At 39.5% G+C, this 27,917-nt stretch overlaps 1 protein-coding gene across 1 annotated transcript in view; it reads left to right on the top strand.

Moving 5' to 3' along the window:
- TBC1D23 (TBC1 domain family member 23) overlaps positions 1–27,917 on the top strand; it is a 249,771-nt gene that overhangs the window by 66,085 nt on the left and 155,769 nt on the right. The window contains exons 5-6 of the mRNA XM_090381875.1: positions 11,967–12,090; positions 19,047–19,171. Of these exons, the coding sequence (XP_090238001.1) occupies positions 11,967–12,090; positions 19,047–19,171 (249 nt within the window). The remainder of the gene's footprint in view (positions 1–11,966; positions 12,091–19,046; positions 19,172–27,917) is intronic.

Genomic DNA, 27,917 nt, shown 5'->3' with positions numbered 1-27,917 from the left:
GTATTTTTTCAACAGTGACCTGTACCTGTGAAGTAATTCCGCCGGTCTCCTATTCTTAATATCATTAGTGCCAACGTGCCCTTAAAAGATGATATCCGCTCTACGTCATCAACCTTTGTCCCTGACAGACATACCCTGGTCCACCTATCAAGATGCAGCCCAATTGTGGCAAAATAATTTTCCAAGCCCAATATCTGCCTAGAAGCTTGTTGGTTGATATGATGAATCTGTTGATTATGATCTGAGCTCAGGTAGAACTTCAGATCGTCGGGGTAAGAGACAGAGTTGGGATTCCGAGCTAGGAAAGGCTCCAAAACTGCTGCAAAGAGGATAGCTGACAGCAAACTTCCTTGCGGGATGCCTCTCGAGACGTTAATAGTTACCTGGAAGTCGCTGTGAGTCATAGACAGGTGCCTAGGAAGTAAAATTGACTTCAAAATTTCAAGTAAGGTATCTGCCAGGCCGAAGTAGTGTTTCAGAATGGTAAAAAAAGCTGGGAGGTGTATTCCATTATCCGATTTAATGTCCAGGAATATCAATCTGTGTCAAGGGTCTGCTGAATTCTGAAGAGGGTATCAAGAAGATTGGTAGTTGTTGATCTACTGTGCAAGTACTCGGGGCCTGTGTCCAAAGCAATGCTAGGCAATTGCGGCTGAATTACTTTTTCAAAAATTTTGAGTAAAGAACAACCTGATGGAGATTGGTCGCAGGTCTTTAGGAGATTTGGGTTTCTTAATCTTTGGAATGGACTTAACATGGTAAGTTCTTCATATTGAAGCAACTATTCCAGATTGCAGGATTTGTCTGAAAGGGTGAAGGAGAAAGTAAACTATATATGAGCTGCAAATTTTGATAATAAATAGTGGGGAACCATCCGGACCAACAGTAGCTTTGTTGGGCAGTTTATTAATGACATCAATTAGGGTCTCTCTAGTTATTTCAATGTCAGTGAAGTGTGTCCTGGGTAACCAGTCCTCCTGTGAGAGAGAGGAATCAGAATCATGAAAATCTGCCTGCAGAAAGCTGAACACTGCCCATTCCTGGACAAGCTTTTGGTCAATAACTAGATGATGATGGAAAAGGATCCTTCTATTCCTCTGCAACCTATCCAGAACAGCTTGGTTAAAGACTTGCCTTTTCTTTTTCAAGAAGCGCTCTTTCTTTCTTAAAGATTGAAAAGTCTGAGGGAACTTGGGTTTTCTGCCATTTCCGGTAGGCCTTCTGCTTCGTGATGAAAGCCGTCTTAATTTCCTTATAAAACCCTGATTTGACCTGTTACTAATTCTGGTGATTCTGGCTGCACCACATAGTGCAGTTAACTTCAGTTGTTCGGACAAGAGCATAATGGCATCCTCCAGTGGCTCAGAATAGAGACTTCCCCAGTCAAACCCAATCAAGCATTGGATAATGACTCTGGCTTCAGATGTTTAGTAGAGAAGGCTATCCTAGGCAGGTCAGCGGAGTACTCGTCAGGGAACCCAAGGGAATTGCTTTGTAAGGATAGTTTACATGCAATTGGCAAGTGAACGGATTGGAATCAAAAGTTGCTAGATAGGAGTTTGATGTCTTGCAAGTTGTGGAAGATTAGGTCCAGCGCTTGACTTGCTCTAGTTGGTTGCGTCTCTAACTGTGTAAGATTAAAGGCCCGAAGAGTGGCCTCAAGGCCCACAAGAGCATCCCCTATGCCTGGGCGGTGACAAGTGAAAATCACCTGCTACAACAGTTGGAATTTTAGGCACTAAGTTGGTTGCTAATCACACGAGCAGCTCAGCTCTAGAGTCTTCATTGTGGTTATACCAAGTAGTATTGGATTTGGTGAAGGGGACTCCTCAGCATCATGCAGACTGCCTCAAAGTTGTTCGACTGGCTCATTCGTATCCTTATTGGCTTAAATAGGATTTGAACTGGACTTTGAAAATGCATGAGATGCATATAAATTATCAGGCAACACAGAAGCCTGTGGCCGATATAAGCTAGTCTGTAACGAAATTAACTTATGTATTATTTTTATATGAATTATCTGTTATGTACTGGGCATCATGTGGAGGATGTGCATTTTGCTGCCTCTAATGATAGCTTAATATTTATCTTATTTTATGTTATTGCATTATAAAATTTTATAATGCCAAAATAAAATTTTATAATGCTGAAAGGTCAGGGAATGACCACCGCATATCTCTGAGCAATATGGCCTTAGTTGCTAATACTCCTAAAAACCAAATAAACAAACAAACAAACAAACATATATATATATATATATATATTTTTTTTTTTATTTTATTAAAACGTGAACAGTAGATACATTTTCAACAATAACTATTTACATTCTATGTACAAAAGCAAAAAAGAAAAGATAAAGAAAACTTTTTAGAATGAAATACAAACGTTTCAACATTTCAATTTCAGGAATTAAGAAAACAGTTTCTTCGCGTTGGATCATTCTCATATTAAGTGTCAGATAGATATATATAGGCTCCGAGTGCCAAGCGATATTAGTGACCACAGCGCCTTTTCATAGTGATTATCTGATACGCTTTACTGTATATACGTTTCTCCTGAGTTTCGCAAGTCCGTTAACTCTTGAGCATTATAATTGAATAGATCTTTCAAATTATATAACCCAGAAAGGAAAGTACCTTTCTTTAACCCCCTTTTTATTTTTCGTTAATACTAACCTTCACTTCGCTTGGGTCACTAGGTGACACCGCTCTTGCCTCCACGTGGCGGGGCTGGTAACCTGGGAGAAAAAGATAATCTCCCGGGGCCAAAAAGAGCACGTCATGAGTAAATCAAACTCAGACTTATCTGGGCTGCCAGATGCACCTCAGACATCAAAAAAGAAAGATAGTTCTATTACAGGAACTTCAAAACGGCAGAAAACTGACTCTGACATCTATCCTTCTCCAGCTTTTCTGATCATGCACTCAACTGGTGAAAATGCAATTGGCAAAATCTCGCCATTTAGAATACAAAAGGAATTAGAAAGCAGAGCTGGAGCTCCTAAGTCTGTAAAAAGACTTAGGTCAGGAGATATTCTGATCGAGACCTCTAATAGTAAACACTCAGAGCGACTCTTGAATATTAATCTCTTTGCTGGAATGCCAGTTACTGTGACACCCCATAGATCACTGAACACCTCTAAAGGAGTGATCTCTGATTGGGATTTAATAGATGTGTCCGAAGAGGAGATGCTTGAAGAACTTAAAGAAGAAGGCGTTATACAGGTCAAGAGAATTTCCACCAGAAAAGAAGGAGTTCTGACTCCTACACGCAATCTCATTCTGACCTTTAATACACCACATCGCCCAGCATCCATTAAGGCTGGATATCTGGTCTGTAATGTCAGACCTTATATTCCAAACCCACTACGGTGTTTCCGATGTCAGAAGTACGGACATTCCCAGACAGCTTGCCGGGGAACTCCTGCTTGTGCAAAGTGCGGGTCAGTTGAACACAACTGCGAAGCCTGTACTGCTTCCCAACCGATATGCCCAAACTGCAAAAAAGATCATCCCGCTTACGCCAGAACATGCGATCGCTGGAAAACTGAGAAACTTATTCAGATTTATAAAACCAATCATAATGTGTCCTATCAAGAAGCAAAGCGAAACGTCTCACCACCAACCCTTGCAAATAGATCTACTTATGCTCAAATCACCAAAAAATTCCAATCAACCGCATCGCAAACTGAACTAACAGTACCCCCAAAAGAGTCTTTCTCGAACTACGTAAAAACACTGTACAATGCAACTCAAACTCAGGCAGTCAATACGCCAGTTTCTATACCAATCGGAAATCTCCACTCCCCGGACGAAGGACGCAAAGAAAAACAAATCGTTACTTCTGGTCACCAACAGGAAATGGATACTAAGGAAATACCCCCAGATGACCCGGTCCTACACATTTTTGTAGAAGAAGACATGGAAACAGAAAGGCCCTACTTTCGAAAGAAAGACAAAAACAAGAGTGAAAAACAGAGAACCTCAGCACCAAGAAAACGCTCGGAAAGTCTAACTAGAGATAAACAATGAACACAATAATTCAATGGAATTGTCGTGGTTTCCGTGCCAATATTAATGACCTATACGACCTTATCTCTAAATACACACCAATATGTCTCTGCCTCCAAGAGACGTATTTCAAACCTCAAGACACACCAAAACTGTCTTATTATAATATCTTTAGAAAAGATAGAACCAATCAAAATACTGCACATGGTGGTGTAGCTGTTATAACAAACCCACATGTTCCTGTCAAACAGGTCTTACTGAACTCTCCCCTCGAGGCAATAGCGGTCCGTGTAGCTGCTGACATCCATATTACAATCTGCTCCTTATATATTCCACCAAGCTTTTCCATCCAACAAAATGATCTAAACAACCTCATAGCTCAACTCCCCACACCTTTCCTCATACTGGGAGACTTAAATGGTCATCACACACTATGGGGTAACAACAATATTGACCGAAGAGGAAAACTAATTGAAAAATGCTTAGATGATAACAACCTTCTCCTTCTAAATGACGGATCACCTACTTATGTTCACCTTCCTTCTGGAACATATACTGCAATAGACCTGTCTATCTGTTCTGCAACTTTGTATCCTACTCTAAAGTGGACGGCAAACAATGATCCACTGCATAGTGATCACTTTCCCATTACAATTGAATTACTAAATAAACCCTCTTATCATCTTACTAGAATTCCTCGGTGGCTAATTGATAAAGCAGACTGGGAGATGTATAAAAAATTAGCTAAACTGGACCCTGAAATTATACAAAAATCCCCAACCAGGGAAGCGGTTGAGTATGTCACAGAAACTATACTACACGCAGCAGGACAAGCTATACCAAAATCCTCCCCAAAATTACCTGTACACCCAAAAATATGGTGGAATGACGAATGCCGTGCAGCAAAAAGAGACCAAAATAAAGCTTGGAATACTTTTAGGCGCTATCCAACCACAGCTAATCTCATTCAGTTTAAACGCGTTAGAGCAAGAGCCAGGTATGTTAGACGCAGTAATAAAAAGGCCGCTTGGATTTGCTTCACTTCAACCATCAATCAAGCAACTCCCACACATAAAATTTGGAAAACAATCAGGAAAATGAATGGTAAATATCAAACGACACCTCAGCCTATCATGGAATGGAGAGGGCAGAACATTTCTGACCCTGCCCAAATTGCCAATATATTAGGAGAAACTTTTGCCAAAACATCAGCAACAGAAAGTTACATACCAGCCTTCAGAAGATTCAAAGCAAATTCAGAAAAACAAAAGTTAAACTTTTCTTCAAAAGCAGAAGAACAATATAACTTACCATTCACTATCCACGAACTACATAGAGCCTTGTCAACATCTAGGCGTAGCGCTGTAGGACCAGATAATATCCATTATTCGATGATACAGGAACTAAGTGCTGAATCACTGCAGTCACTTCTTGATCTGTTCAATAGGCTCTACCGGGAAGACACATTCCCTGAACAATGGCACCACGCTACAGTCTTTGCATTCCTTAAACCAGGAAAAGACCCGACAAACCCTACTAGCTATAGACCCATTGCCTTGACCAGTTGCCTTTGCAAAATTCTGGAAAAGATGGTGAACCGTCGACTGATATGGTACCTGGAAAATTTCAATCTCTTACATTCTGCACAATTCGGCATTCGACAGAACAGATCAACACTAGATATACTAGTAAAACTAGAGAATTCCATTCGGAATGCATTCCTTAGATCGGAACACCATGTAATGGTTTGCTTTGACATCAGCAAGGCCTATGATTCCACGTGGAAGTATGGAATACTCCTCGAATTACACCGCCATGGACTTCGGGGCCATCTCCCGATTTTCATACGCAACTTCCTAGACAAGCGAACTTTCCAGGTTCGATTTAAAACTTCACTGTCGGAACTATTTTTTCAAGAAGAAGGAGTTCCCCAGGGCTCTGTACTTAGTGCTACACTCTTCATAATTGCAATAAACAACATTGCTGAACAACTTCCAAACACTATCGATAAGGCACTGTTCGTGGATGACCTTAGTATTTCTTGCCATGCGAAAAACATGAATACGATCGAGAGACAGTTACAAGGGGCAATAAATAAGATCAGTACATGGGCACAAACCAATGGTTTTCAGCTTTGTTCTCAAAAAACGTTGTGCATCCATTTTTGTCGACAACGTAAATTGCACCCACACCCGGAACTACAACTGAAGGGACAACCAATAGCAGTTCAACCCAGCATACAATTCTTAGGAATCACCTTAGATCATAAGCTTACATTCCTGGAACATATTAAAAGACTAAGAACATCCTGCCAACAAAAATTAAATATTATCCGGGTTCTCTCAGCAACAAAGTGGGGAGCTGATCGCCTTACCTTATTACGGCTATACAGATCTTTAATAAGATCAAAACTTGACTATGGGGCACCAGTGTATAGCTCAGCAAGGCTTAGTGTCCTTCGTTGGCTTGATCCTCTCCATCATAGTGCAATACGCATTGCTCTAGGAGCATATCGTACGTCTCCAATACATAGTCTATATGCCGAAGCTCACGAACCCCCTCTCTCTATCAGAAGGCAACAACTTATATTATGCTATGCATATAAAATTAGATCTATGCCTGAACACCCAAATTGCTGCATCCAAAGCGTATTTGACGAGTTCCTTGTTCACAGGGCATGCCAGGTATATGTGTTCCAGGGTACCTGGGGTGGCGCAGAAGAGGCAGTAGTTTGAGGAGCGTAACCCAAAGATTTGTAACTTGACTGGGGTGGGAAGGATGTTGTGCCACAGTCTCTACTGGATGTCTGCGTCCGATTTGGAACATTTTGTCCTGTACGGAAGGTTCCACTGAAAGTTTGATGGTGGCTTGTGGTGAGTGGAGAGGGGTGCAGGGACAGCTTGGCAGGTGAATGACGGGAAAATCGTGGTTGCATGGCGAGACATGATTAGCTGATAGACTTTTTTGGAAGGTGCAGGAGACAGAGGTACCGTGTCTTCTGGTGATGTGATGACGAATGTTGGTGTAAGCGAGGATCCAGTGACATTTCCAATCCCTTTAGTTGTAGTGATGTCTGGAAGAGCTTGTGTGATCGCTGATTTTAGATGTATGTGTTGCTGCTTTGCATTAATGGTTTTAATGGGCAAATCTTCTGATCCTTTCCATTCAAGGTTTGGTGTCAGGAGGTCGCCTATGGTTCTTATTCCTGCCCAGTTCCACGTAGGGAAGAAGAGAATATCATCATTTGCAGGGTCTATTATTCTTTTATTGTAGAAGAGCGGTTCTGAAAGTATTCCGGGAAGGGATGTTCTGTCAAGATTATGGTGAAGGTTTAGCTTTTTCCAGCGGTATAGTGCATCTTTATAAAACGGTGGTAGTTTGAGTGGTACTGGTGCCATGTCCATTCTCAATATTGTTGAAAGGGATAGTCCTCTTGTGGCTGTTGCTAGTAGTTTATCCGTAGTGTTGGAATGTGCGTATTTTGTTTGCAGCGTCTTAAGAAGAAAGGTGATCCGGAATGCTGTGATTTTGTCGTCAAAAGAGACCAACCCTTGACCCCCGTGAGTAAGTGGTTGGCTAAGTTTGGAGTAGGACATCCAGTTGGTTTTGTTCCAAAGGAAGCTTCGGACAGATGCCTGGATTTGGTGGAGGAAGTCAGCAGGTGGAGTGAGAATTTTGAAGGTGTGCCAGAGAACGCTTGCCGCCATATGATTGACCACAAGCACTCTCCCTCTCAACGAAGATGTGGCGCACACGCTTCTCCATCTCCCGAGTACTTTGGTGAAACGACTCAGCAATTCGGGCCAGTTCTTCTGGGAGAAAAGGAGGGTATTGCCGAGGTACACACCTAGGTATTTCTGTCCCTCGCTGGACCATATGCCTTGGATGGGGGAGTCGGTTCTAGTTTTCCAGTTGCCAGCCCACAGGCCGCTGGTCTTACAGTGGTTGAGTTTTGCGCCTGATGCTTGAGCATAAAGATCATGAGCCTTTTGAATGACTTCAAATTCACTCTCGTGTCGTATTGCAATTGTGACGTCATCTGCGTATGCTGAGTAGGTTATATTTAGGTGGGGTTCTGGTAGCAGCGTTCGTCGGGATTGTATACTGGTGGCAATTTTATTAAGGAATGGTTCTATGGCAATTGCATAGAGTTGTCCAGAGAGTGGGCAGCCTTGTTTTATTCCTCTGGAATACGGAAAGTGGCAGGTGAGCTGGTTGTTGAGTTTCAGGCAGAATTTGGCTTCCTTGTATAGCAGATGGATTGTTCCGATGATGTAAGGTCCATATCCAAAGGCTTTCAAGGTTTGAAATAGGTAGCTGTGTTCTACGCTGTCGAATGCCTTTTTCTGGTCAAGGCTAATTAGTGCTAGGAATTCTCTTTGGCTGTTTGCAGTGGAGAGGAGGTCTCGGATCAGATGTAGATTGTCGTGAATCGATCTTCCAGGTACAGAGCATGTTTGTTGGTGATCGATGATATCAGGGAGAGTGGCTTTTAATCTATTGGCGATGGCTTTGGAAATGATTTTACAGTCCGTATTCATTAAGGAAATCGGGCGCCAGTTTTGTAAATTGGTGCGATCTCCTTTCTTGGGAATCAGTCGAGCGACAGAGGTGGTGACCGAAGCTGGTAGTCCATGGAACTGAGCTTCTTCAAGCATTTCAAAGAGTAGCACTCCGAGTTGATCCCAAAACGTTTGGAAGAATTCAGAAGTCAATCCGTCCAGACCTGGTGATTTATTTTTGGAAAGGGCTTTGCATGCTGCTGTTAGTTCTTGTAGGGTGATTTTTCTTGAGAACTGTAAATTTCTCTATAAAATCTTGTTACTTCAGAGAAGATTTCCTCTGGGTCTTCAGTGATGTTTCCGTTTTGCAGCTGAATGGCAGTGATGGTGGTTGATTTCTGATGTCTGCTTTCTAATGAGAAAAAGTATTTGGTCGGGGCATCAGATAGATTTATATGGGTGTATCTTGATCTGAGCAGGGCGCCCTTTGCAGATTGTTCTAAGTGGGTTTGTATGGCTTGTAGTGTTGACTGATAGGTCTGACTATCAGATGGGAGATTTTTCAGCCTTTGCTCAAGTTGATAGAGGTTATTATGCTTTTGTTGACTTTTCTGATGACTGTAGGTTTGTGAGAATGATTTCAGTTTACTTTTAAATCTAGGCCACCACGTGTTCATGGGCTCCAATCTGTCTTTGGATTGGGCAAGGTTGGATATCAGGTCTTGCAGCTTAGAAATGTATTCCTTGTCTTGAAGAAGGCTATTGTAGAACATCCAATAAGCACCTCCACTTTTGTAGTGATTGGGTGAGAAAGAGAGCTGTAATTTGATAAAGGAGTGATCTGAGATATAAGATGGCAAATGTGTGATGCTTCTGACCAGGGGGATGGTGTGTTTTGGGATGTAGTATCTGTCCAGTCGGGCTTGGTAAGGTAGTCTTCCAGATGCTGTATTTGCTGATCTCCAGGTGTAGGACTTTTCTTCTGGGTGCTGGTGTCTAAATATGTCGACCAGTTCATTGTTGTTTATCAAGGCCAGCAGGTTATTGATTAATGTTGTGCGGTGCTCAGTGCTCTGTCCATTTTTGGTGCAGTATGGAGAAACAAATCACCATATATATATATATCGATATCTATCTATCTCAGTCTGCAAACTTTTTGATTTCTGAAACGGTTCATAAACTTTTTTTTTTTTGAAGGGGTCCCTAGATCTCAGTAGTTTGGGAACCACTGCTCTAGGAAAAGGGAATTTTTCAAATCTCTAAAGGGAACTAAATGATTTTATAACAAATGACAGAAAGTGGAAAAGAAATCATTGAAGTTAAACATAAGAAAGGTGGATGGATCTATCGAATTATGTTAAGGGAGGTAGCTAAGGAAGTAAGCAGCAAACGCCGTAATTATGAGAGCACCCTTGGATTCAGCAGAGGTCCCTGCAAACTGGAGATGTGTGAATGTATCCCCAGTTCAAAGAGAGAGATTAAAGGGTGTCACAAGTAATTGCAGACCATGAGTAATTACAATGTAACTTCTCTTGCAGAAATTACATGAGTAATTACAGTTTAACTTCTGTTGAAGAAAAAATAATGGAGTCACTGGTTAGAGATGCATTGCATGATCATCTAAACAAGATTGCAGTTATAATTGAGATAGCATGGGTTTGTTAAGGGGAAGTCTTGTCTGACTAATTTGACTGGATACTATGATGTGGTCACAAAAGAACTGGATGCAAAAAATAATTTTGATATAATTTTTGATATTGTTGCACATGGAAGACTACTGTACAAATTGGAGCAGTATAGCATTAAGGGCAAGTTGCTACTATGGATAAAGGAATGGTCAAGTGGGGGAAGACTGATAGTTGTTAACTATGAACACTGCTCTTCGTGGACTAATGTTATTAGTGGAGTTCCCCAGGGTTTGGTGTTGGGCCCCATTGTTGATTTGTATATTTATCAGTAATATTCATGAAGGTATATCAGGCTTAATGTCAAAGTTTACAATGATACAAAGGTTGTCAGAGTTGTTAATGACAGTATGCTACTGCAACAGTATCTAGAGAAGTTGGACATATGGACTGTGAAGTGGCAACTGAAGTTTAACATTGACAAATTCAAAGTACTGTATATGGGTAGCAGTAACCCCAGAGTAGCTTATCAACTGTGTATTACTACACCCAGGGGGTAATAATGGTGACCTGGGGATAATTGTGGAATCAGATATGAAGTTCTCTGAACAGTGCAGACAGGCTGCCAAGACAGCTCGTGGGGTTTGTTCAACGATATACAGGAATTTTTCTAGCAGGGATAAAGAGGCGATTATCCCATCATATAAAGTAATGATCGGTCTACATCTTGAATACTGCATACAGGCTTTGGAGGCCTCATTTTAGGAAGGCATGGAGCTACTGGAATGAGTACAGAGAAGGTAAGGAGATTGGTTAGGGGCAAGAAAGGGGTGCTCTTGCCGAGGAAGGTTTCAGTTCTGCAAATTGCAGCCTCTGAAGACTAGGCACCTGCGAGGTGATTTGATTGAGAGGTTTTAAGGCTTTGAATGGATTGAGCAAGCTTAATGCTGATGGGATTCTTCCTCTTACTCAGCCCACACACACACACACACACACGTGAGAGTGCACAAATTCAAATTGAGGAAGGACAGTTCATAATGGATGTATGGAAGTTTGCATTTAGTCAGTGGGTAGTTGATTTTTTCCATATGTTTTTGTGCACTCTCACGTGTGTGTGTGTGTGTGTGTGCACAAAATTATAAAATAGTAATGTAGATCTTACTCTACATTACTATTTTATAATTTTGTTAGTATTGCTTGCTGATAGAGGGAAGAGAGCTGATGTTTAGGCTAGGAAAACTTGGTGATTACCCCTGAGTGTTTCTGCTCATCATACTATTTCTGAATCTTACATCATTCACTTAGACCTTATGACTAATGATTTTTTATTTTTTCCCCCAAATTAAAATTCTTATTAAAAGTTTAATGATTTTCCAGTAAAGAAGTTATGGCAATTACAAAAAACTGAATGAAGGAACTTTCAAAATGGAAACTTGAAGTGTTTTGTAATTATATGATCAATAGGAATAAATGTATAGATAGCAAAAGTCATTATATATAAAAAAAAATTCATATGCAAATAACTGTAAATATAATATTGGTTTAAATAGAAATTGAACCCTGGGCTTGTTTGATCCTGCTACATACTTTTCTTCAATACAGGGTATTATTTTGTCAGTGATACTTATCATTTTGATACATGTGTGTTTTAGATTTTTTTTTTTTTTTTTGTAATATATCACATAGCAAAATTACCCATTCTATGCAATTCAACTGGTTTTTGGAAATTGCTAACTACTTCTTAGCAGTAAACTATTTATTTACTGTTCTTTTCCTTAAAATAATTGAAATGAAATCCAGTTTAATGTTTGCTATTTATCGTTTTGCAGGATTTGCTTGAAAAGAGGTCATCCTTATCACTTATTTAGACTACTACTACTATATCATGATCCAGAATTGTGTTCATTTCTCGATACTAAGAAAATTACTCCAGACTGTTATACTGGAAACTGGGTATGAATTATATAATTTAGTTTTAAAATTTTAGACTATAACTGGTATTTTATTATTATATTTTATTTATATTATTATGTGTTTTTTTTTATTATATTCTTGTCTAAATACCCAAGAATTAGAAAAAGTTAATTATTTTATATACAGGAATTCACTGTTTAATGAAGAAAGAAGAATCATCATGGAAATAAACATCAGAATTAGTAAAGCAAGAGGTGTGGAAGCGGTTTAGACAGATTCACTTAAAGTAAAAGTGAAATTAGTCAAAAGAAAAATTAGCTATTTTTTAATAGTTTGTTAGTTTTAACCTATGGGATTGAGATCTAATTAAAATAAATTAATCAAAAATTAGTATCTTCAGAAATGAAAACTTTGATTAAAATCTAACTGATAGCATTAACATTCGTAGAGGCATATGATGCAAGTAAGCAAACTTATTTAGCACCAGCAAAATAAAAAAAAAAAAAAATGGTAGGACCATGTTACACATAAGCAATAAGAAAAAAAAAAAAAAAAACCTTTGGACTAAATTATATTCAATTAAAGGTATGTGAAACAGACTTAGGATGGTATGAGCAGAAGGGAGATTATTATTCTTCTTGATCTACCCCCTAGGCCTATTTACCATTCACAAATGAATGGTAAATAGGCCTAGGTGTAGATCAAGGAGAAGTTGGAGCAGTGGCATCAAGCAATAGGGAAGAACGTATACTCTGGCTATGGATAATAATCTAACTAGAAATGGGATGGCATCTAACAGAAAATAGGTTTAGTTAGTGTAAGGCTGTTAATCCACTGTCATAGTGTCCTGTACACCACTTGGTATAGTAGATTTGTACAGTGAATGATTATTATAATACACGAGTCCATGGTATTGGTATCTCTGAATTGTGCAATTAAGTGGTCTGATGCTAGTTATGTTATGGATGTGTGAATCAGTTGGGTTCATAAGGAAGATGACATCCGGAGTGCTGATCCATGTAGCAGGGAGATCAAGATATTTTTCAGTGAGTTATGTTATTCCTGAGATCTTTCCCATTTTTTAGTCTTCAAAAAATAGAGAGCCATTGTAGTCTAATGGAACACTTTCCTTGGTTGAGATTGATTTTAATTTAATTTTAGAATTAGCAGAGGCATACGATGCAAGAAAGCAAGCTTACGCAGCATCAGCCAAAAAAAACCCTCTCTCATTTCACCCCTCCATTCGTTCCAAATGCCTGTCGAGCTCAGCCTTAAATTTATTTAGGCTGTCAACTTCCGCAACAAACGATGGAAGTCTGTTCCACCAATTAACTACCCTCCGGCTAAAAGCAAATTTCCACACATCTATTCTAAAACTGTCTTTCCTCAATATGCCCCCCTCAAGTTGTTAATTTGATCAAGAGGAGGAATCCCGTCAGCATTCAGCTTACTCATCCCATTCAAGGCCTTATACACCTCAATCAGATCACCTCGCAGGTGCCCAATCTCCAGGCACTGCAGTTTGCAGAACTTAACCCTTTCTTGGTAAAAGTGCCCCTTTGTTCCCCCTCACTAATCTTGTTGCACTTCTTTGTACTTGCTCTAGCAACTCTACATGCTTCCTAAAATGAGGCCTCCAGACCTGTACACAGTAGTCTAGGTGTGGCCTGACCATTTCCTTGTATAACAGGATAATCACCTCCCTCCATGACCTGCCCTGGCAGCCCGTCTGCACTGCTCAGCGAACTTCATATTTGACTGCACAATTACCCCCAAGTCTTTTCCACTTTCCTGAGTGTAGTAAATGTACCACACAGTTGGTACATTTCTCTTTGGTTATTGCTACCCATATGCAGTATTTTGCACTTTTAATTTGAACATAGGGTACCTTGGATGTCAGGTAGAAAATTCAAATCTTGTCAAGTATAATGCTCACATTTCATTTATTTGCTGTATTTAGTTGCATGGTATAATTAGTGTTCTTATTTCTACAGTAGTTTTGAAACCTAGCTATGGTTGTCTTAGTACATTGTGGTTGTCTTAGTAAAGTTACCAGTATTATATTCTCTGACCTTTTCGGCAGTTTTTTTTTTTTTTCACACAAATTGGCAAAATTTTGGTGCCCCTGAGACAGGACTCTGAAACATTATATTTTGTTTATAATCATATTCATGTATTTCAGATATTTTTTGTTGTGGAAAATGGACCTTACATTGTTGATTTCATTTTCTAGGTTATCTCTTAGATAAGTCTTGAACTTTCAGGTTGGTGTTTTTTTTTCAATATTCTTGGTACATTGTGGGTAATTGGACTGGAAATCTACTATTCTTCCATTGTACAAGTTTTATAAAAAAAAATGGCAGGTAGACAATAAGATGGTTGCTTGTTTAGAAAACCTGATTATGCTAAATCAGAAGTCATACAAATATCAAGAGGAATGGCTTGAGTTTCTCTAGCCTTTTCAATGAGATTTCCAAAAATAAGTGGTGACATTTTATTTCACCTACTAGCAGCACATAGAGTAAAAGTACTACTGTTAACAACTCCAGCAGTAGTGCTGAAGTAAGTACACTAAATAGCAAAGCAATTTCTAGCTGGTTTCTGCCAATCATGCTAGTGAGTTAAAACGCAATAATAATGGTGTAAATATAAGATTTTCAATCACCGAACAAGAATTAAACTTTGTTATTTGCTTAAAAAAAAAGTTAAGTTTCCATGTGTGCTACAAACAGCAGTTACAGTGGCCCATGATTCATTCTATTGTTCATGAATCATGATTCACCAACAACTACTAGTTCCTGTGCCACTGTGTTGCGTGATGACCAAGTGCAAGCTCTGACGTTGATGTGGGCAGCTGAGAGCTTAATGGGCCCCTCAATTTACATCCTTCAAGGGCATCCAACCTGTCCTTCAAGCTCTCATATAGGCCCATAACAACACTGAGTTGTTGCCTGATTTCGTTACACTCCTTGCATCATGCACACACAAAGACATCACCCATGGCAATATCATGTCCCGTACCCGATTTCTCCACAAACGTCATGCAAACAGTGCATTTTAAAAGGCTGTGATTCAGTGGGCAGCTGCCCCTCCTTTTCAGTTCTCCCGTGAGCCACAGCATTCCCATTAGCTTGCGCCTTTTGCTTTGCTCATGACTCTGGTCTGAGTCATGATTTCGATTTAATTTCAATTTCAGTACAAAATTAAAACCCTAAATTTGTATCCCAACACAGTTATAACGCTATATATATTTTTCAGTATCGAGTATTATCTAAGAGTTCCGTTTATATAACTTCCGTATCAAGTTATGTATTAATTAATTAATTATGTTACTTTTGTAATCTAAGTCGTTATGTATTTAGTTAAAAGTACAATTTAATTGACAATGAAGTTAAACAAAATTAATAGATTTTACTGATTATTTGACAATATTATATTATATACTGTACTATTCTAAGCTTACGCTATCTGTTTCGGGATATAACGTTGTGTCGTATAACAACGGCAAGTTACGAATGGTAAATCTACTGACACTTAAGTATTAATTAACTTCCAAATCTTGCTGTCTCAATTCAGAATAAACTAAGAATCCTGACTAGGTCTATAAGCTACTTATAGAAAATAATTTGATGTAACAATTGGTCAATAAAGTGGCTAAATATGGCTAAAAAACTTCTTGTTCAGCGTAGCTGAAACTTGTAACACATGGATTTGATACCCTTATCGATACTTTTATGCAATTACAAGGCCGAGTAAAGAATAAATACATCAGATTAATCAGAAAATCACAAAATAATGTTATACTACTAAATTTAAATCACTTTTTAGAAAAACAATAATTTCAAATCAATAAATCAATGGTGGGACTGATAGTAATCCTGGGTATAATCTCCATGCACAAGTACATGGTGGGTCACCCAGGTGTGAACCAACGTAAGCAGGGGTAGAGGTGTGGTGCCCACACCACATGGAGGAACGCCGCCCCTCTATGTTACCAGGCAGTACTAGGTGGTAGATGACTCTCATCAACCGGTAAAATACCACCACTTTGCTTGTTGGAGGCTTGAAGTGGTGGAACCCATGTTTAGTCACTAGAGCTAAGTTCCGGTCACCCCTTCCCTATCTCTTCCATCATGCAGTATGATTGATGACTTTTGAGGTTATGATGATCGTCGTGGCGAGATCCAATATTCCTTACATTTCGAGGGTACAGCTCTAAAACGGTGTTCGCAGGCCGGCCGCTAGTTAGTACACCGGACCGAACCTATTGGTAACTCTCTAAGAGGCTTCCGGATCAGCTAGTGTATAATCTTGCTACCTCTACTATGCCAGATAGTGACTGGAGGGAGTCCGAGTAGTGTGTATGCGTGGAGCATTGTCGAGGCCACATTATATCAAGGATCTGGGTATATTCTTACCACGTGTACTCCATATCCAAAAATTTCATTACTTCATACAGCATGTCCCATCCACTTTTTCTTACTATTGAATACACCATGAATTGTCAAACTGATAGAGCAATCTTATCTGCGAAAAGATCTAAACCTCCCATGCACTTCCTAATTCATTTCACAAATATACGTGGTCTCAATTCTAATCTCAACGATGTCCATTTCCACTTGCAGTCTGCCAAACCCCATGTACTTTTTCTGACAGAATCTCAGTTATCAGTTGATTCAACTACTGCTCATCTCAGATGCCCAAATTATTCGCTGTATGATTCCTTTTGCCTCAAAGGTGGTACTTGTGCATATGTCCTTTCTGATATTCCCTGTAAAAGACTTGGCAATTTGGAATCTCCGCTCTTTGATCTTCTCTGGCTTAAAATCTCTCTACCTCATTGTGTTAAATTCATCTGTTGTCTCTACCGTTCTCCCAATTCCACTAATCACTTGGAGTTCTTTGACTTCCTCTCTTTGCAACTTTACTTTCTCCAGTCCAACTTTCCTAACAGTGAGGTAATTTTTCTTGGTGATTTTAATGTCCACAACTCCAGCTGGCTTCCGTTTTCTAGTCACACCGACTAAGCTGGTCAAGATGCTGAGGCTTTTGCAATTACTAATGACCTAGCACAGATTGTTTATTTACCTACAAGAATACCGGACAATCCTAATCATACAGCCAATATGCTTGATCTTTTTCTCACAAACAACCCTTCTGAGTACACGGTCGAAGTGAGAGGTCCTTTAGGCACTTCAGATCACAACTTGGTGATTGTCTCTTCTCCAATGGAACCTTTATCTCATGATTATTACCAACCTCATGTTGTTTGGCATTACAAGAATGCAAAATGGGATGACCTGCGAGACTTCTTTTCCTCTTTTCCTTGGTCGGATTACTGTTTCAAAACTTGTGATGTCAACGTTTGCTCAGATCGTTTCAGTGAAACTATTCTTGTAGGAATGGAACCCTTTATCCCACACTCCACTTTAAAATCTCGTCCTTTATCTAAACCTTGGTTTTCCAATAAATGTGCTAAGGCTGTTCAAGAGAAGAAGGTAATTTGAGGACAACAGTAGCCTGTACGGATGTAGCTTTTTGCTACTCCTGGAACAGATTTATTTAGTTTTTTCTGATTTATTTTTGTTTTATTAGCTTAAATTGGCATATAAACTTATTTTCTAGAGTAGCTTTATATTCCTATTTACGATACTTTAGCATTAGCATTAGTATAGGCATATGATGCAAGAAAGCATGCTTATTCAGCATCAGCCGAAAAAAAAAAAAAAAAAACAACCACTACTCCCATTTCACCCCTCCGTTCGTTCGAAATACCTGTCCAGCTGAGCCTTAAATTTATTTAGGCTATCAACTTCAACAACAAGCGATGGGAGTCTATTCCACAAACCAACTGCCAGCTGGCTAAAGGCAAATTTCCGCACATCTATCCGACATCCGTCCTTCCTCAATTTGAATTTATGCCCTCTCAGGTGATTATTCTGAGCAAGAGGAAGAATCCCATCGGCATTCAGCATGCTCAAGCCATTCAAAGCCTTATACACCTCTATCAGATCACCTCGCCGATGCCTAGTCTCCAGGCTCTGTAATTTGCAAAACTTAAGCCTTTCTTCGTAAGAGCAACCCTTTGTTCCATTCACTAATCTTGTTGCCCTTCTCTGTACTCGTTCGAGCAGCTCTACATCCTTCTTGAAATGAGGCCTCCAGACCTGTATACAGTACTCAAGGTGTGGCCTGACCAATGCCTTATACAAGGGAATAATCACATCCTTATCCCTGCTAGAAAAATTCCTGTATATCATTGACAAGACACCATGAGCTACTCTTGCAGCTTGTCTGCACTGCTCAGAGAACTTCATATCTGCCTGCACAATTACCCCCAGGTCCTTTTCATTCTCTACCACTGTCAGCGTAGTACCACAGAGTTGATACGTTGATCTGGGGTTACCGTTTCCCATATGTAGTACTTTACATTTGTCAATGTTAAACTTCATTTGCCACCTCTCAGCCCATCTGCTCAACCTTTCCAGATCCTGTTGCAGTAGCATAGCATCAGTAGTGTCCTTAACAACCCTGCCAACCTTTGTATCGTCTGTAAACTTGGACATTAAGCTTGATATACCATCATCTATATCATTTATAAATACAGAAAACAACAATGGACCCAACACTGAACCCTGAGGAACTCCACTAATAACATTAGTCCACGTTGAGCAGTGTCCATTATTGTGCATGTATGCTTGCTTATTGCTTAAATACTGAATGAGGCTTATAACTAAAAGTTCTACATTTTGTAGCACTTGTAGCATGAAGCTTTTGCTGTAAATTTACTTGAATTTACTTTAACTACTAAATTCTAGCCAGTTGGAAATACAAAACTCATAAAATTATACAGTAATTTTTATAAGCTTTGTTACTCTGAATTTTTAATAATATAATGAAGTTATGTTGTTATGTTCTAATGCTAGTTAACTACGATAGTAATAGGAAAAATATTGATCTTTATTGATGTTTTTTTTTTTTTTTTCTAATTACAGTTTTCCAGCTTATTTTCTGCAACATGTGATTTGAAAGTTATTCAAACTATGTGGGATATTTACCTTCAGTTGGCAGATCCATTTTTGGTATTCTTCCTCGCTTTGGTTATTGTAATAAATGCAAAGTAAGTAATGTTTTTTTTTTATTGACTTGATGATGAATCACAGAAATTTTTAAAATGTGTTGATAAAAATAGAATGAAAAAGATAAAGTATATTTTACTTACTAAAGAACTAGAATAATCTTAACATTATTTTTAGTATAAAAGACATTTTTTGGCTAGAGCCTTAGACTACAAAAGAGTCTAAGCCTCTAGCCAAAGACTACAAAGAAACAATCACACAATTTTTATATCTAGTAAACTACCAAGGTAGAATTGGCATCAATTTAATTAAATCTACATTCACAGATGAGGAGTTCTTCAGGGTGAGGAATGCCAGAGGTGTATTAAACTCTGGCAGTGAGCTAGATGATTTCGTAATAACTGAGAGCAAATTGGAGGAGAAATTGTTGAAGATAAACATAAGAAAGGTGCCTGGGGTGAATGACATCTATCCACTTATATTAAAGGAAGCATCAAAAGAAGTAAGCAAACCCTTAGCCATAATTATCAGAGTTTCCTTGGACTTGGGAGGTACCCACGGACCGGAGATGTGCAAATGTGACCCCTATTCACAAAGGAAGATCAAAGGGCGACAAGTAATTACAGACATGTTAGTTTAACTTCTGTTCCAGGGAAATTAATGGAGACACTGGTTAAAGAAGCACTGCAGGATCATCTAGACAAGACTTCAGTTATAGCTCGGACACAGCATGGATTTGTTAAAGAAAGTCTGGTCTGACCAATTTGATTGGATACTATGATGTGGTCACAAAGGAACTGGATGCAAAGAATAATTTTGATATCACACATTTGGATCTTAGAAAGGCCTTTGATACTGTTGCACATGGAAGACTGCTGCACAAATTGGAGCAGTGGTTGAGTGGGAGAAGACAGAGAGTGGTAATCAATGGACAGTGCTCTTCATGGACTAATGTTATTAGTGGAGTCCTACAGGGTTCGGTGTTGGGTACTCTGTTGTTTTGTATATTTATCAGTGATATTGATGAAGGTATATCAGGATTAGCATTAGCATTAGTAGAGGCATTTGATGCAAGAAAGCAAGCTTATGCAGCATCAGCCAAAAAAAAAAAAAAAAAAAAGCCCACTTCCACTTCACCCCTCTGTTCGTTCAAAATACCTGTCCAGCTGAGCCTTAAACGTATTTAGGCTATCAACCTCCACCACAAGGGATGGAAGTCTGTTCCACCAACCAACCACCCGCTGGCTAAAGGCAAATTTCCGCACGTCTATCCTACATCTGTCTTTCCTCAATTTGAATTTATGCCCTCTCAGGTGATTTTTCTGAGCTAGAGGAAGAATCCCATCAGCATTGAGCATGCTTAAACCATTCAAGGCTTTATACACCTCTAGGATTAGTGTCGAAGTTTGCAGATGTTACAAAGGTTGGCAGGGTTGTTAATGACAGTAATGCAAATTATCTAGATCCTGCAACAGGATCTAGATAATTTGGGCAGATGGGCAGAAGTGGCAACTGAAGTTTAACCTTGAGAAATGCAAAGTACTGCATGTGGGTAGAAGTAACCCCAGAGAAAAGTACCAACTGTGTGGTACTACATTTAATGTGGTAGAAAAAGACCTGAGAGTAATTGTGCAGTCAGATATGAAGTTTTCTGAGCAATGCAGACAGTCTGCCAGGGCAGGTCATGGGGTTTTGTCAATGATATATAGGAATTTTGCTAGCAGGAAAAAGGAGGTGATTGTTCCTCCATATAAGGCAATGGTCAGGCCACGCCTTGATTACTGCGTACAGGTGTGGAGGCCTCATTTTAGGAAGGATGTAGATTTGCTTGAGCGTGTACAGAGAAGGGAACAAGATTGGTGAGGAGAATGAAGCGATCCCCCTTATGAAGAGAGGCTTACGTTCTGCAAATCGGAGTGGCTGGAGACTAGGCACCTGTGCGGTGATCTGATTGAGGTGTATAAGGCCTTGAATGAGTTGAGCAAGCTGAACTCTGGTGGGATCTTTCCACTTGTTCAGATTACAAACCTAAGGGGGCATAAATTCAAATTAAGAAAGGACATATGTAGACTAGATGTGTGGAAATTTGCCTTTAGCCAGCTGGTGGTTAATTGCTGGAACAAACTTCCATCTGTCGTTGTGGAAGGTGACAGGTAAAATAAATTTAAGGAGGAACTAGACAGGCATTTGCAGGGAATGGTGTTTTTTTTTGGCGGTTGCTGCATAAGCTCATACACTTGCTTTCTTGCATCACATGCCACTACTACTACTACTTTCCTCAATTTGAATTTATGCCCTCTCAAGCAATTATTCTGAGCAAGAGGAAGAATCCCATGAGCATTCAGCATGCTCTAACCATTCAAGACTTTATACACCTCTGTCAGATCACTTCCGGTGCCTAGTCTCCAAACACTGTAATTTGCAAAACTTAAGCCTTTCTTCGTAAGAACAACCCTTTGTTCCATTCACTAATCTTGTTGCCCTTCTCTGTACTCGTTCCAGCAGCTCTACATCCTTCTTGAAATGAGGCCTCCAGACATGTATACAGTACTCAAGGTGTGGCCTGACCATTGCCTTATACAAGGGAATAATCATCTTATCCCTGCTAGAAAAATTCCTGTATATCATTGACAAGACACCATGAGCTACTCTTGCTGCCCGACTGCACTGCTCAGATGTTTTTGCCCTTCTCTGTACTCATTCCAGCAGTTCTAGATCCTTCTTAAAATGAGGCCTCCAGACCTATATAGAGTACTCAAGGTGTGGTTAGACCATTGCCTTATACATTGGGATAATCACCTCCTTATCCCTGCTAGAAAAATTCCTATATATGATTTACAAGGCACCATGAGCTACTCTTGCAGACCATCTGCACTGATGAGAAAATTTCATATCTGCCTGCACAATTGCACCCAAGTCCTTTTCATTCTCTACCACTGTCGGTGTAGTACCACACAGTTGATACATTACCCTGAGATTGCTGCTTCCCATATGCAGTACTTGACATTTATCAATATTAAACTTCAGTTGCCACCTCTCAGCCCATCTGCTCAACTTTTCTAGATCCTGTTGCAGCAGCGTACTGTCATTAGTGTCATTATCAACCCTGCTGACCTTTGTATCGTCTGCAAACTTGGACATTAAGCCTGATATACCATCATCAATATCATTAATAAACCCAGAAAACAACAATGGACCCAATACTGAACCCTTGGGGGGGGGCTCCAATAATAATATTTGTCCACGAAGAGCAGTGTCCATTGATTACCACTCTGTCTTCTCCCACTCAACCATTCCTTTTATAAACTTAAATAAGTTTAAGGGAGAACTAGACAAGCATTTGGAGTGAATGTATGGGTGAAATGGGAATATATTTTTTTTTTATTTGGCTGATGCTATATAAGCTTGCTTTCTTGCATTTATATGCCTCTACTAATGCTAATGAACAAGGGTTAAGTGATAGATATATCATGCACTGACTGATTACCATCAACTTTCTACAAATGACATAAGTGGATACCTAGGATTTGACTTTTGTTTCATTCGGAACTGTTTTAAATTAAAAAAAAAAGTTGGGTAGCTTGTGATTGGGTAATATAAACAAGTGCATAGAGGATATCTAGCTTTTGGCTGTGACTGACCTTTGTTCATGAATGTATCCCTGGTCTTTTGGTTAGAAAATTCAATACAGTAAGTGAGCCTGTAATTCTAGAGTTGCTTTTTGTCCAAAATTCAGCTGCATTTTTAGGTGGTTGATATTGGTGATATTGTCATGACAATGAATTTTGACTGATGGTCCAGGATCATACATAGCTTAATAAATTTTCACTTAAAACTGATTTTTATTTCTTAGTGACAATTGCCCAACACTGTAAACAGCAATTCCTTAACCACTAAAATGTTATGAAAAATGAAAACAAAACTGAGCTGTAAAGTGTGGTTGAGAAGACGAAAGCATTACAACGAAAATGACCCCTCTCCAGCAGGCATATAGCAAAAAAGCAAGTTTGCTGTAGCATGTAGCAGCATCACATTTTCAGATTTTGCCAAGAAATTTACAGATTTTAGACGTTTTGAATTTTGAAATTCAAATACAGAGTACAGCACTCTATACAGGGTGTCTCAAAAATATTGGTACAAACATTTAGGGGAGGTAGGTAACATCTAAAGGAATGTGAATCGCATAGGAACCCATAACCGGAAACATCACAGGAAAGTAGTAGCAGAAGCAGAAATGACACAAGACACTAATTAGTGACAAACATTTATTTGACATAATATTAACAATGGAGTACGAGATGGATGCATTTCATGATGTTACAACGGATGCTTGAAGGTTCCACCATGAGATGCGATTCATGCGTGACACCGACGCAGCATGGATTGGCGGACACGGTTAAACACACCTGGAGTTTCTTTGACAGTAGCAGCAACGCAGACGAGTCTTTTCACGAGATCCACTTCCATCTCCACAGGCGATTCATACACGATAGATTTGAGGGTTCCCCCCACAGAAAGAAATCAAGGCTCGATAAATGAGGTGAGCGTGGGAACCAGGCAACAGGTCCACCACAGCCAATCCATCGACACCCAAAACACCTGTTCAAATGATCATGAACACACCTTCCATAATGGGCCCCATCATGTGGAAACCAAATGTTGTGTCTCACATTTGCTGGAACATCGTCAAGTAATCCTGGTAGAACTTGTTCAAGAAAGATCTGATATTTAGCGAAGTTCATGCGGGATGGTAACAGGTATGGGCCGAATAAGCAGTCACTGACCATACCTGCCCATTTATTGCAAAGTGATGTTGTGCCGCTTGGGGGCTCCCACCATGTGGGCCCTCTGCTAATCCATACACTAGGACATGGTGCGTGTCTGCCAGCTCACAGTTCCTATATCGATGCATGCTCTTTGTGCGGCGACTACTGCTTGAATGAGTAAACCAGAAATTTTCCCTCTTTCGAACTGATGAACAGTGCCATGTACCGACTTACAGTGACGTTTCCGGTTATGGGTTCCTATGCAGTTCACATTCATTTAGATGTTACCTACCTCCCCTAAACGTTTGTACCAATATTTTTGAGACATCCTGTATAATGCTAAAATTATTCTTTGCATTCAGTTCCTTTCTGATGACCTCATAGTAAGAGGTCATCACTTGATATGAGAAGTGCTATGTCTCATAGCATTGGCCTTCTCATATCAAGATGAATTTGCATTATTTCTTTAACTACTGATTTTGTTTTTTTTTTTTTTTTTTTTTTTTTTTTTATATGTGAAACCCAAACACGAACGGTATTAGAACCTATAGTACTTAGTACCGTGTTTGGGTTGGAGGTTGAGAAGACAAAAGAAGATATTTGTTGATATTGGACTTGAACTTCTGTAGATTGTAATTTTCAGGAAATACGTATGAAGGAAGGTTGTTCCAGAAAACGGCAGTTGAATGAATAAATGAGGAAGATGAAAAGTTGGTTCTGTGGGTTTGAAGTTGGACAGTAAATGGATGTTGGCTGGTGGCAGCACATGTTTGGACTGTTTTGAAAGAGAGAGCGGGAATTATAGAAGCCAGTTTAGAAGAACAGTGCCCATGGTATCTGTAGTATCTGTAGAAGAGGCATGCAGCAGAAACAGTACGTCTATAAGAAAGCGAGTGGAGAGACTCTGTTAGAGATGAATCATTAATTAACCTAACTGCCCTCTTCTGAATGGAATCAAGAAGCCTGAGAGAAGTTTTGGGGGCACAACCCCGGATGTGGAAACAATATTCCATGGCAGGGCAGATTTGCGATTTATACAGAGTGAGCAGCTGTTTGGAAAAGAAACGCCGAGAGAGAGAAAGAGAAAACCATGTTTTTTAGATGCAGAGGAAGTAATATTTGTAATGTGCTTGTGCCAAGTTTTAGAAGGGTTGAAATCAACTAAGTTGTCTTTGCCCCACTGGAGAATTACCTGAAGATCGGCATTTAAGGAATTGGTAGCAGATTTTCGAGAAGTTGAAGCTGATTGAGCAGGACAAGGTTTCTCAAAATGGAAAGTGGAATGCAATGAGCTATCATCGGCAAAACTATGGATAAGATTTCCAGTCAATGGAAGAAGGTCATAAATATACAAGAGGAAAAGAGTGGGGGACAGAACTGAACCTTGGTGGACACCAGCATTAGTGGAGAAGTTTGAAGACAGAAAGCCATCTACCATCTCCCTCAGTGAGTAATCAGAGAGAAAACTGGATAACGAATTACTAAAAACAGTTGGCAAACCATAAGATGGAAGCTTGTTTAGAAGACCTTTATGCCAAACACGTTCAAAAGCCTTTGAGATGTCAACAGCAACTACTTGTATTTCACCGAACCTTTCCATTGAATTAGTCCATAAATGGGTAACATAAGCCAGAATATCACCAGTGGATCGACACTGACGGAATCCATACTGGCGATCTTTGATCGGACAGAAGGTTTTTAGGTAGTTTAAGAGTTGGCGGTTAATCGATTTCTCCATTACTTTAGAAAGAGTAGAAGTAATTGCAATAGGACGATAATTGGATGGGAGGGATTTGTCACCCTTTTTAGGAACTGGCTGGATATGAGCAAATTTCCAAGCAGATGGAAAAACACCTTTGGAATAAGAAAGTGAAAAAAGGCAGCAAAGAATAGGAGTAAGTTCAGGAGCACAGGTTTTCAGAACAAGTGGAGAAATACCATCAGGACCTGGAGCTTTCTTAGTATCAAGATTCATCAAAATCCTTCTGATATCCTTTTGACGGAAGACCACAGGAGGCATTGAATAGAGCGTGTTGGGAATGGTGGGAGGTGTTTTACCGAGATAATTAATACATGAGCTGGAAGAAAAATGGGATGCTAGCAGGTCAGCTTTATCATTGGCTGAAGTGACAACAGTACCATCTGGTTTGAACAGAGGTGGGAGCAGAGAAGGGCAAAATTTGCGGCCAATAGCTTTGACAAGAGACCAGAATGCTCGGCTACCATTAGGGCAAGAAGCAAGTTTTCTACTCTTAGCCTGTTCAAACTCTAGTTTGGACTGAATAATAACTGCTTTACAATTGTTGCGAGCTTTGGTGTAGGCAGAAAATGAAACTGAAGAATTAGAAACAAGACAATTACAATATGCAACATTCTTCTCTTGAACAGCCTTAGCACATTTATTGGAAAACCAAGGTGTAGATAAAGGACGAGATTTTAAAGTGGACTGTGGGATAAAGGATTCCATTCCTGCAAGAATAATTTCAATGACACGATCTGAGCAAACATTGACATCAGAAGTTTTGAAACAGTAATCTGACCAAGGAAAAGAAGAAAAGATGTCTCACACATCATCCCATTTTGCATTCTTGTAATGCCAAACAACACGAGTTTGGGAATAGCCATGAGATAAAGGTTCCATTGGAGAAAACAGTCATGAAGTTGTGATCTGAAGTGCCTAAAGGACCTCTCACTTCGACTGTGTACTTAGAAGGGTTGTTTGTGAGAAAAATATCAAGCGTATTGGCTGTATGATTAGGATTGTCTGTATTCTTGTAGGTAAATGAACAATCTGTGCTAGTATTAGTAACGGCCGCATGGTGCAAGAAAGCCTGTGGCTTATGCTGCACCAGCCAAAAAAAAAAAAAAATCCGAACAAAACAATAATAAAAACAAAAAATAAATAAATAAATAGATAAATAAAATAAATAACTAATTAATAATAATTAATAAATAAAAAAAATAAAATAAAAAATAAATAAAAAGGAAATTAAACCTATCATCCTATGCGCTTCCCTTACCTGAAAGTACTATCCAAATGACCTTTGAATTTCCCCAAACTGTCGGCCTCTACCACCCATGAAGCCAACTTGTTCCAGTAACTTTTAACTCGCTGGCTAAAATAAAACTTCCTGCAGTCCAATCTAAACATTTCCCCCGTAACTTTAATTTATGTCCCCTAGTTCTAGCATCATTTATAATCTTGAAAATTTTGTCCTCATTCATTTTACTGATGCCTCTCAGAGCCTTAAACACCTCAATCAAATCTCCTCTAAGGTGTCTAGTTTCCAAACTCTGCAACTCACATATTCGAAGTCTTTCATCATAAGGACGCCCTTTTGCCGATCTCACCAGGCGAGTTACCCTTCTTTGCACCCTTTCAAGAAGCTTGATGTCTTTCTTTAGGTGCGGTCTCCATACTTGAACACAGTATTCCAAGTGTGGTCTAACATAAGCCTTATATAATGGGATTATCACGTCCCTATCTCTACTTGCAAAAGTTCGATAGATCATCGATAGGACACCATGGGCCTTCCTTGCAACCTGTTTACAATGATCAGAGAATGTCATGTCTGACCGTATTGTAACACCCAAGTCCCTTTCCTCCAGTACTGGGTTTAGTTGAACTCCACCAAGTGAATAAGTTATTTTGGGATTACTGTTTCCCAGGTGTAATACCTTACACTTTGTTGGATTAAAGCACAGCTGCCATTTTTCTGACCATTCCTGAAGTCTATCTAGGTCTCTCTGAAGAAGCTCAGCTTGACAGTGATCATTAACTACTCTACCAATTTTAACATCATCTGCAAATTTAGACATCACGCCCTCTATCCCTTCATCAATGTCGTTTATGAAAATTAAAAACAACAGTGGTCCTAATACTGATCCTTGGGGAACCCCACTTCTTACATCAACCCAATCTGAGGAATAGCCATTTATCACAACCCTCTGCCTCCTGCCCTGAAGCCATCCTTCTATCCATTTAAGGATTTTCCCAGTGATTCCAACTTGGTCCAGCTTA

This window comes from Mastigoproctus giganteus, chromosome 9 (genome assembly GCF_048544385.1).
Source record: "Mastigoproctus giganteus isolate SK-2022 chromosome 9, ASM4854438v1, whole genome shotgun sequence".
NCBI classification, from domain to species: Eukaryota; Metazoa; Arthropoda; class Arachnida; order Uropygi; family Thelyphonidae; genus Mastigoproctus; species Mastigoproctus giganteus.
This window is presented reverse-complemented; position numbering and strand designations above follow the sequence as displayed.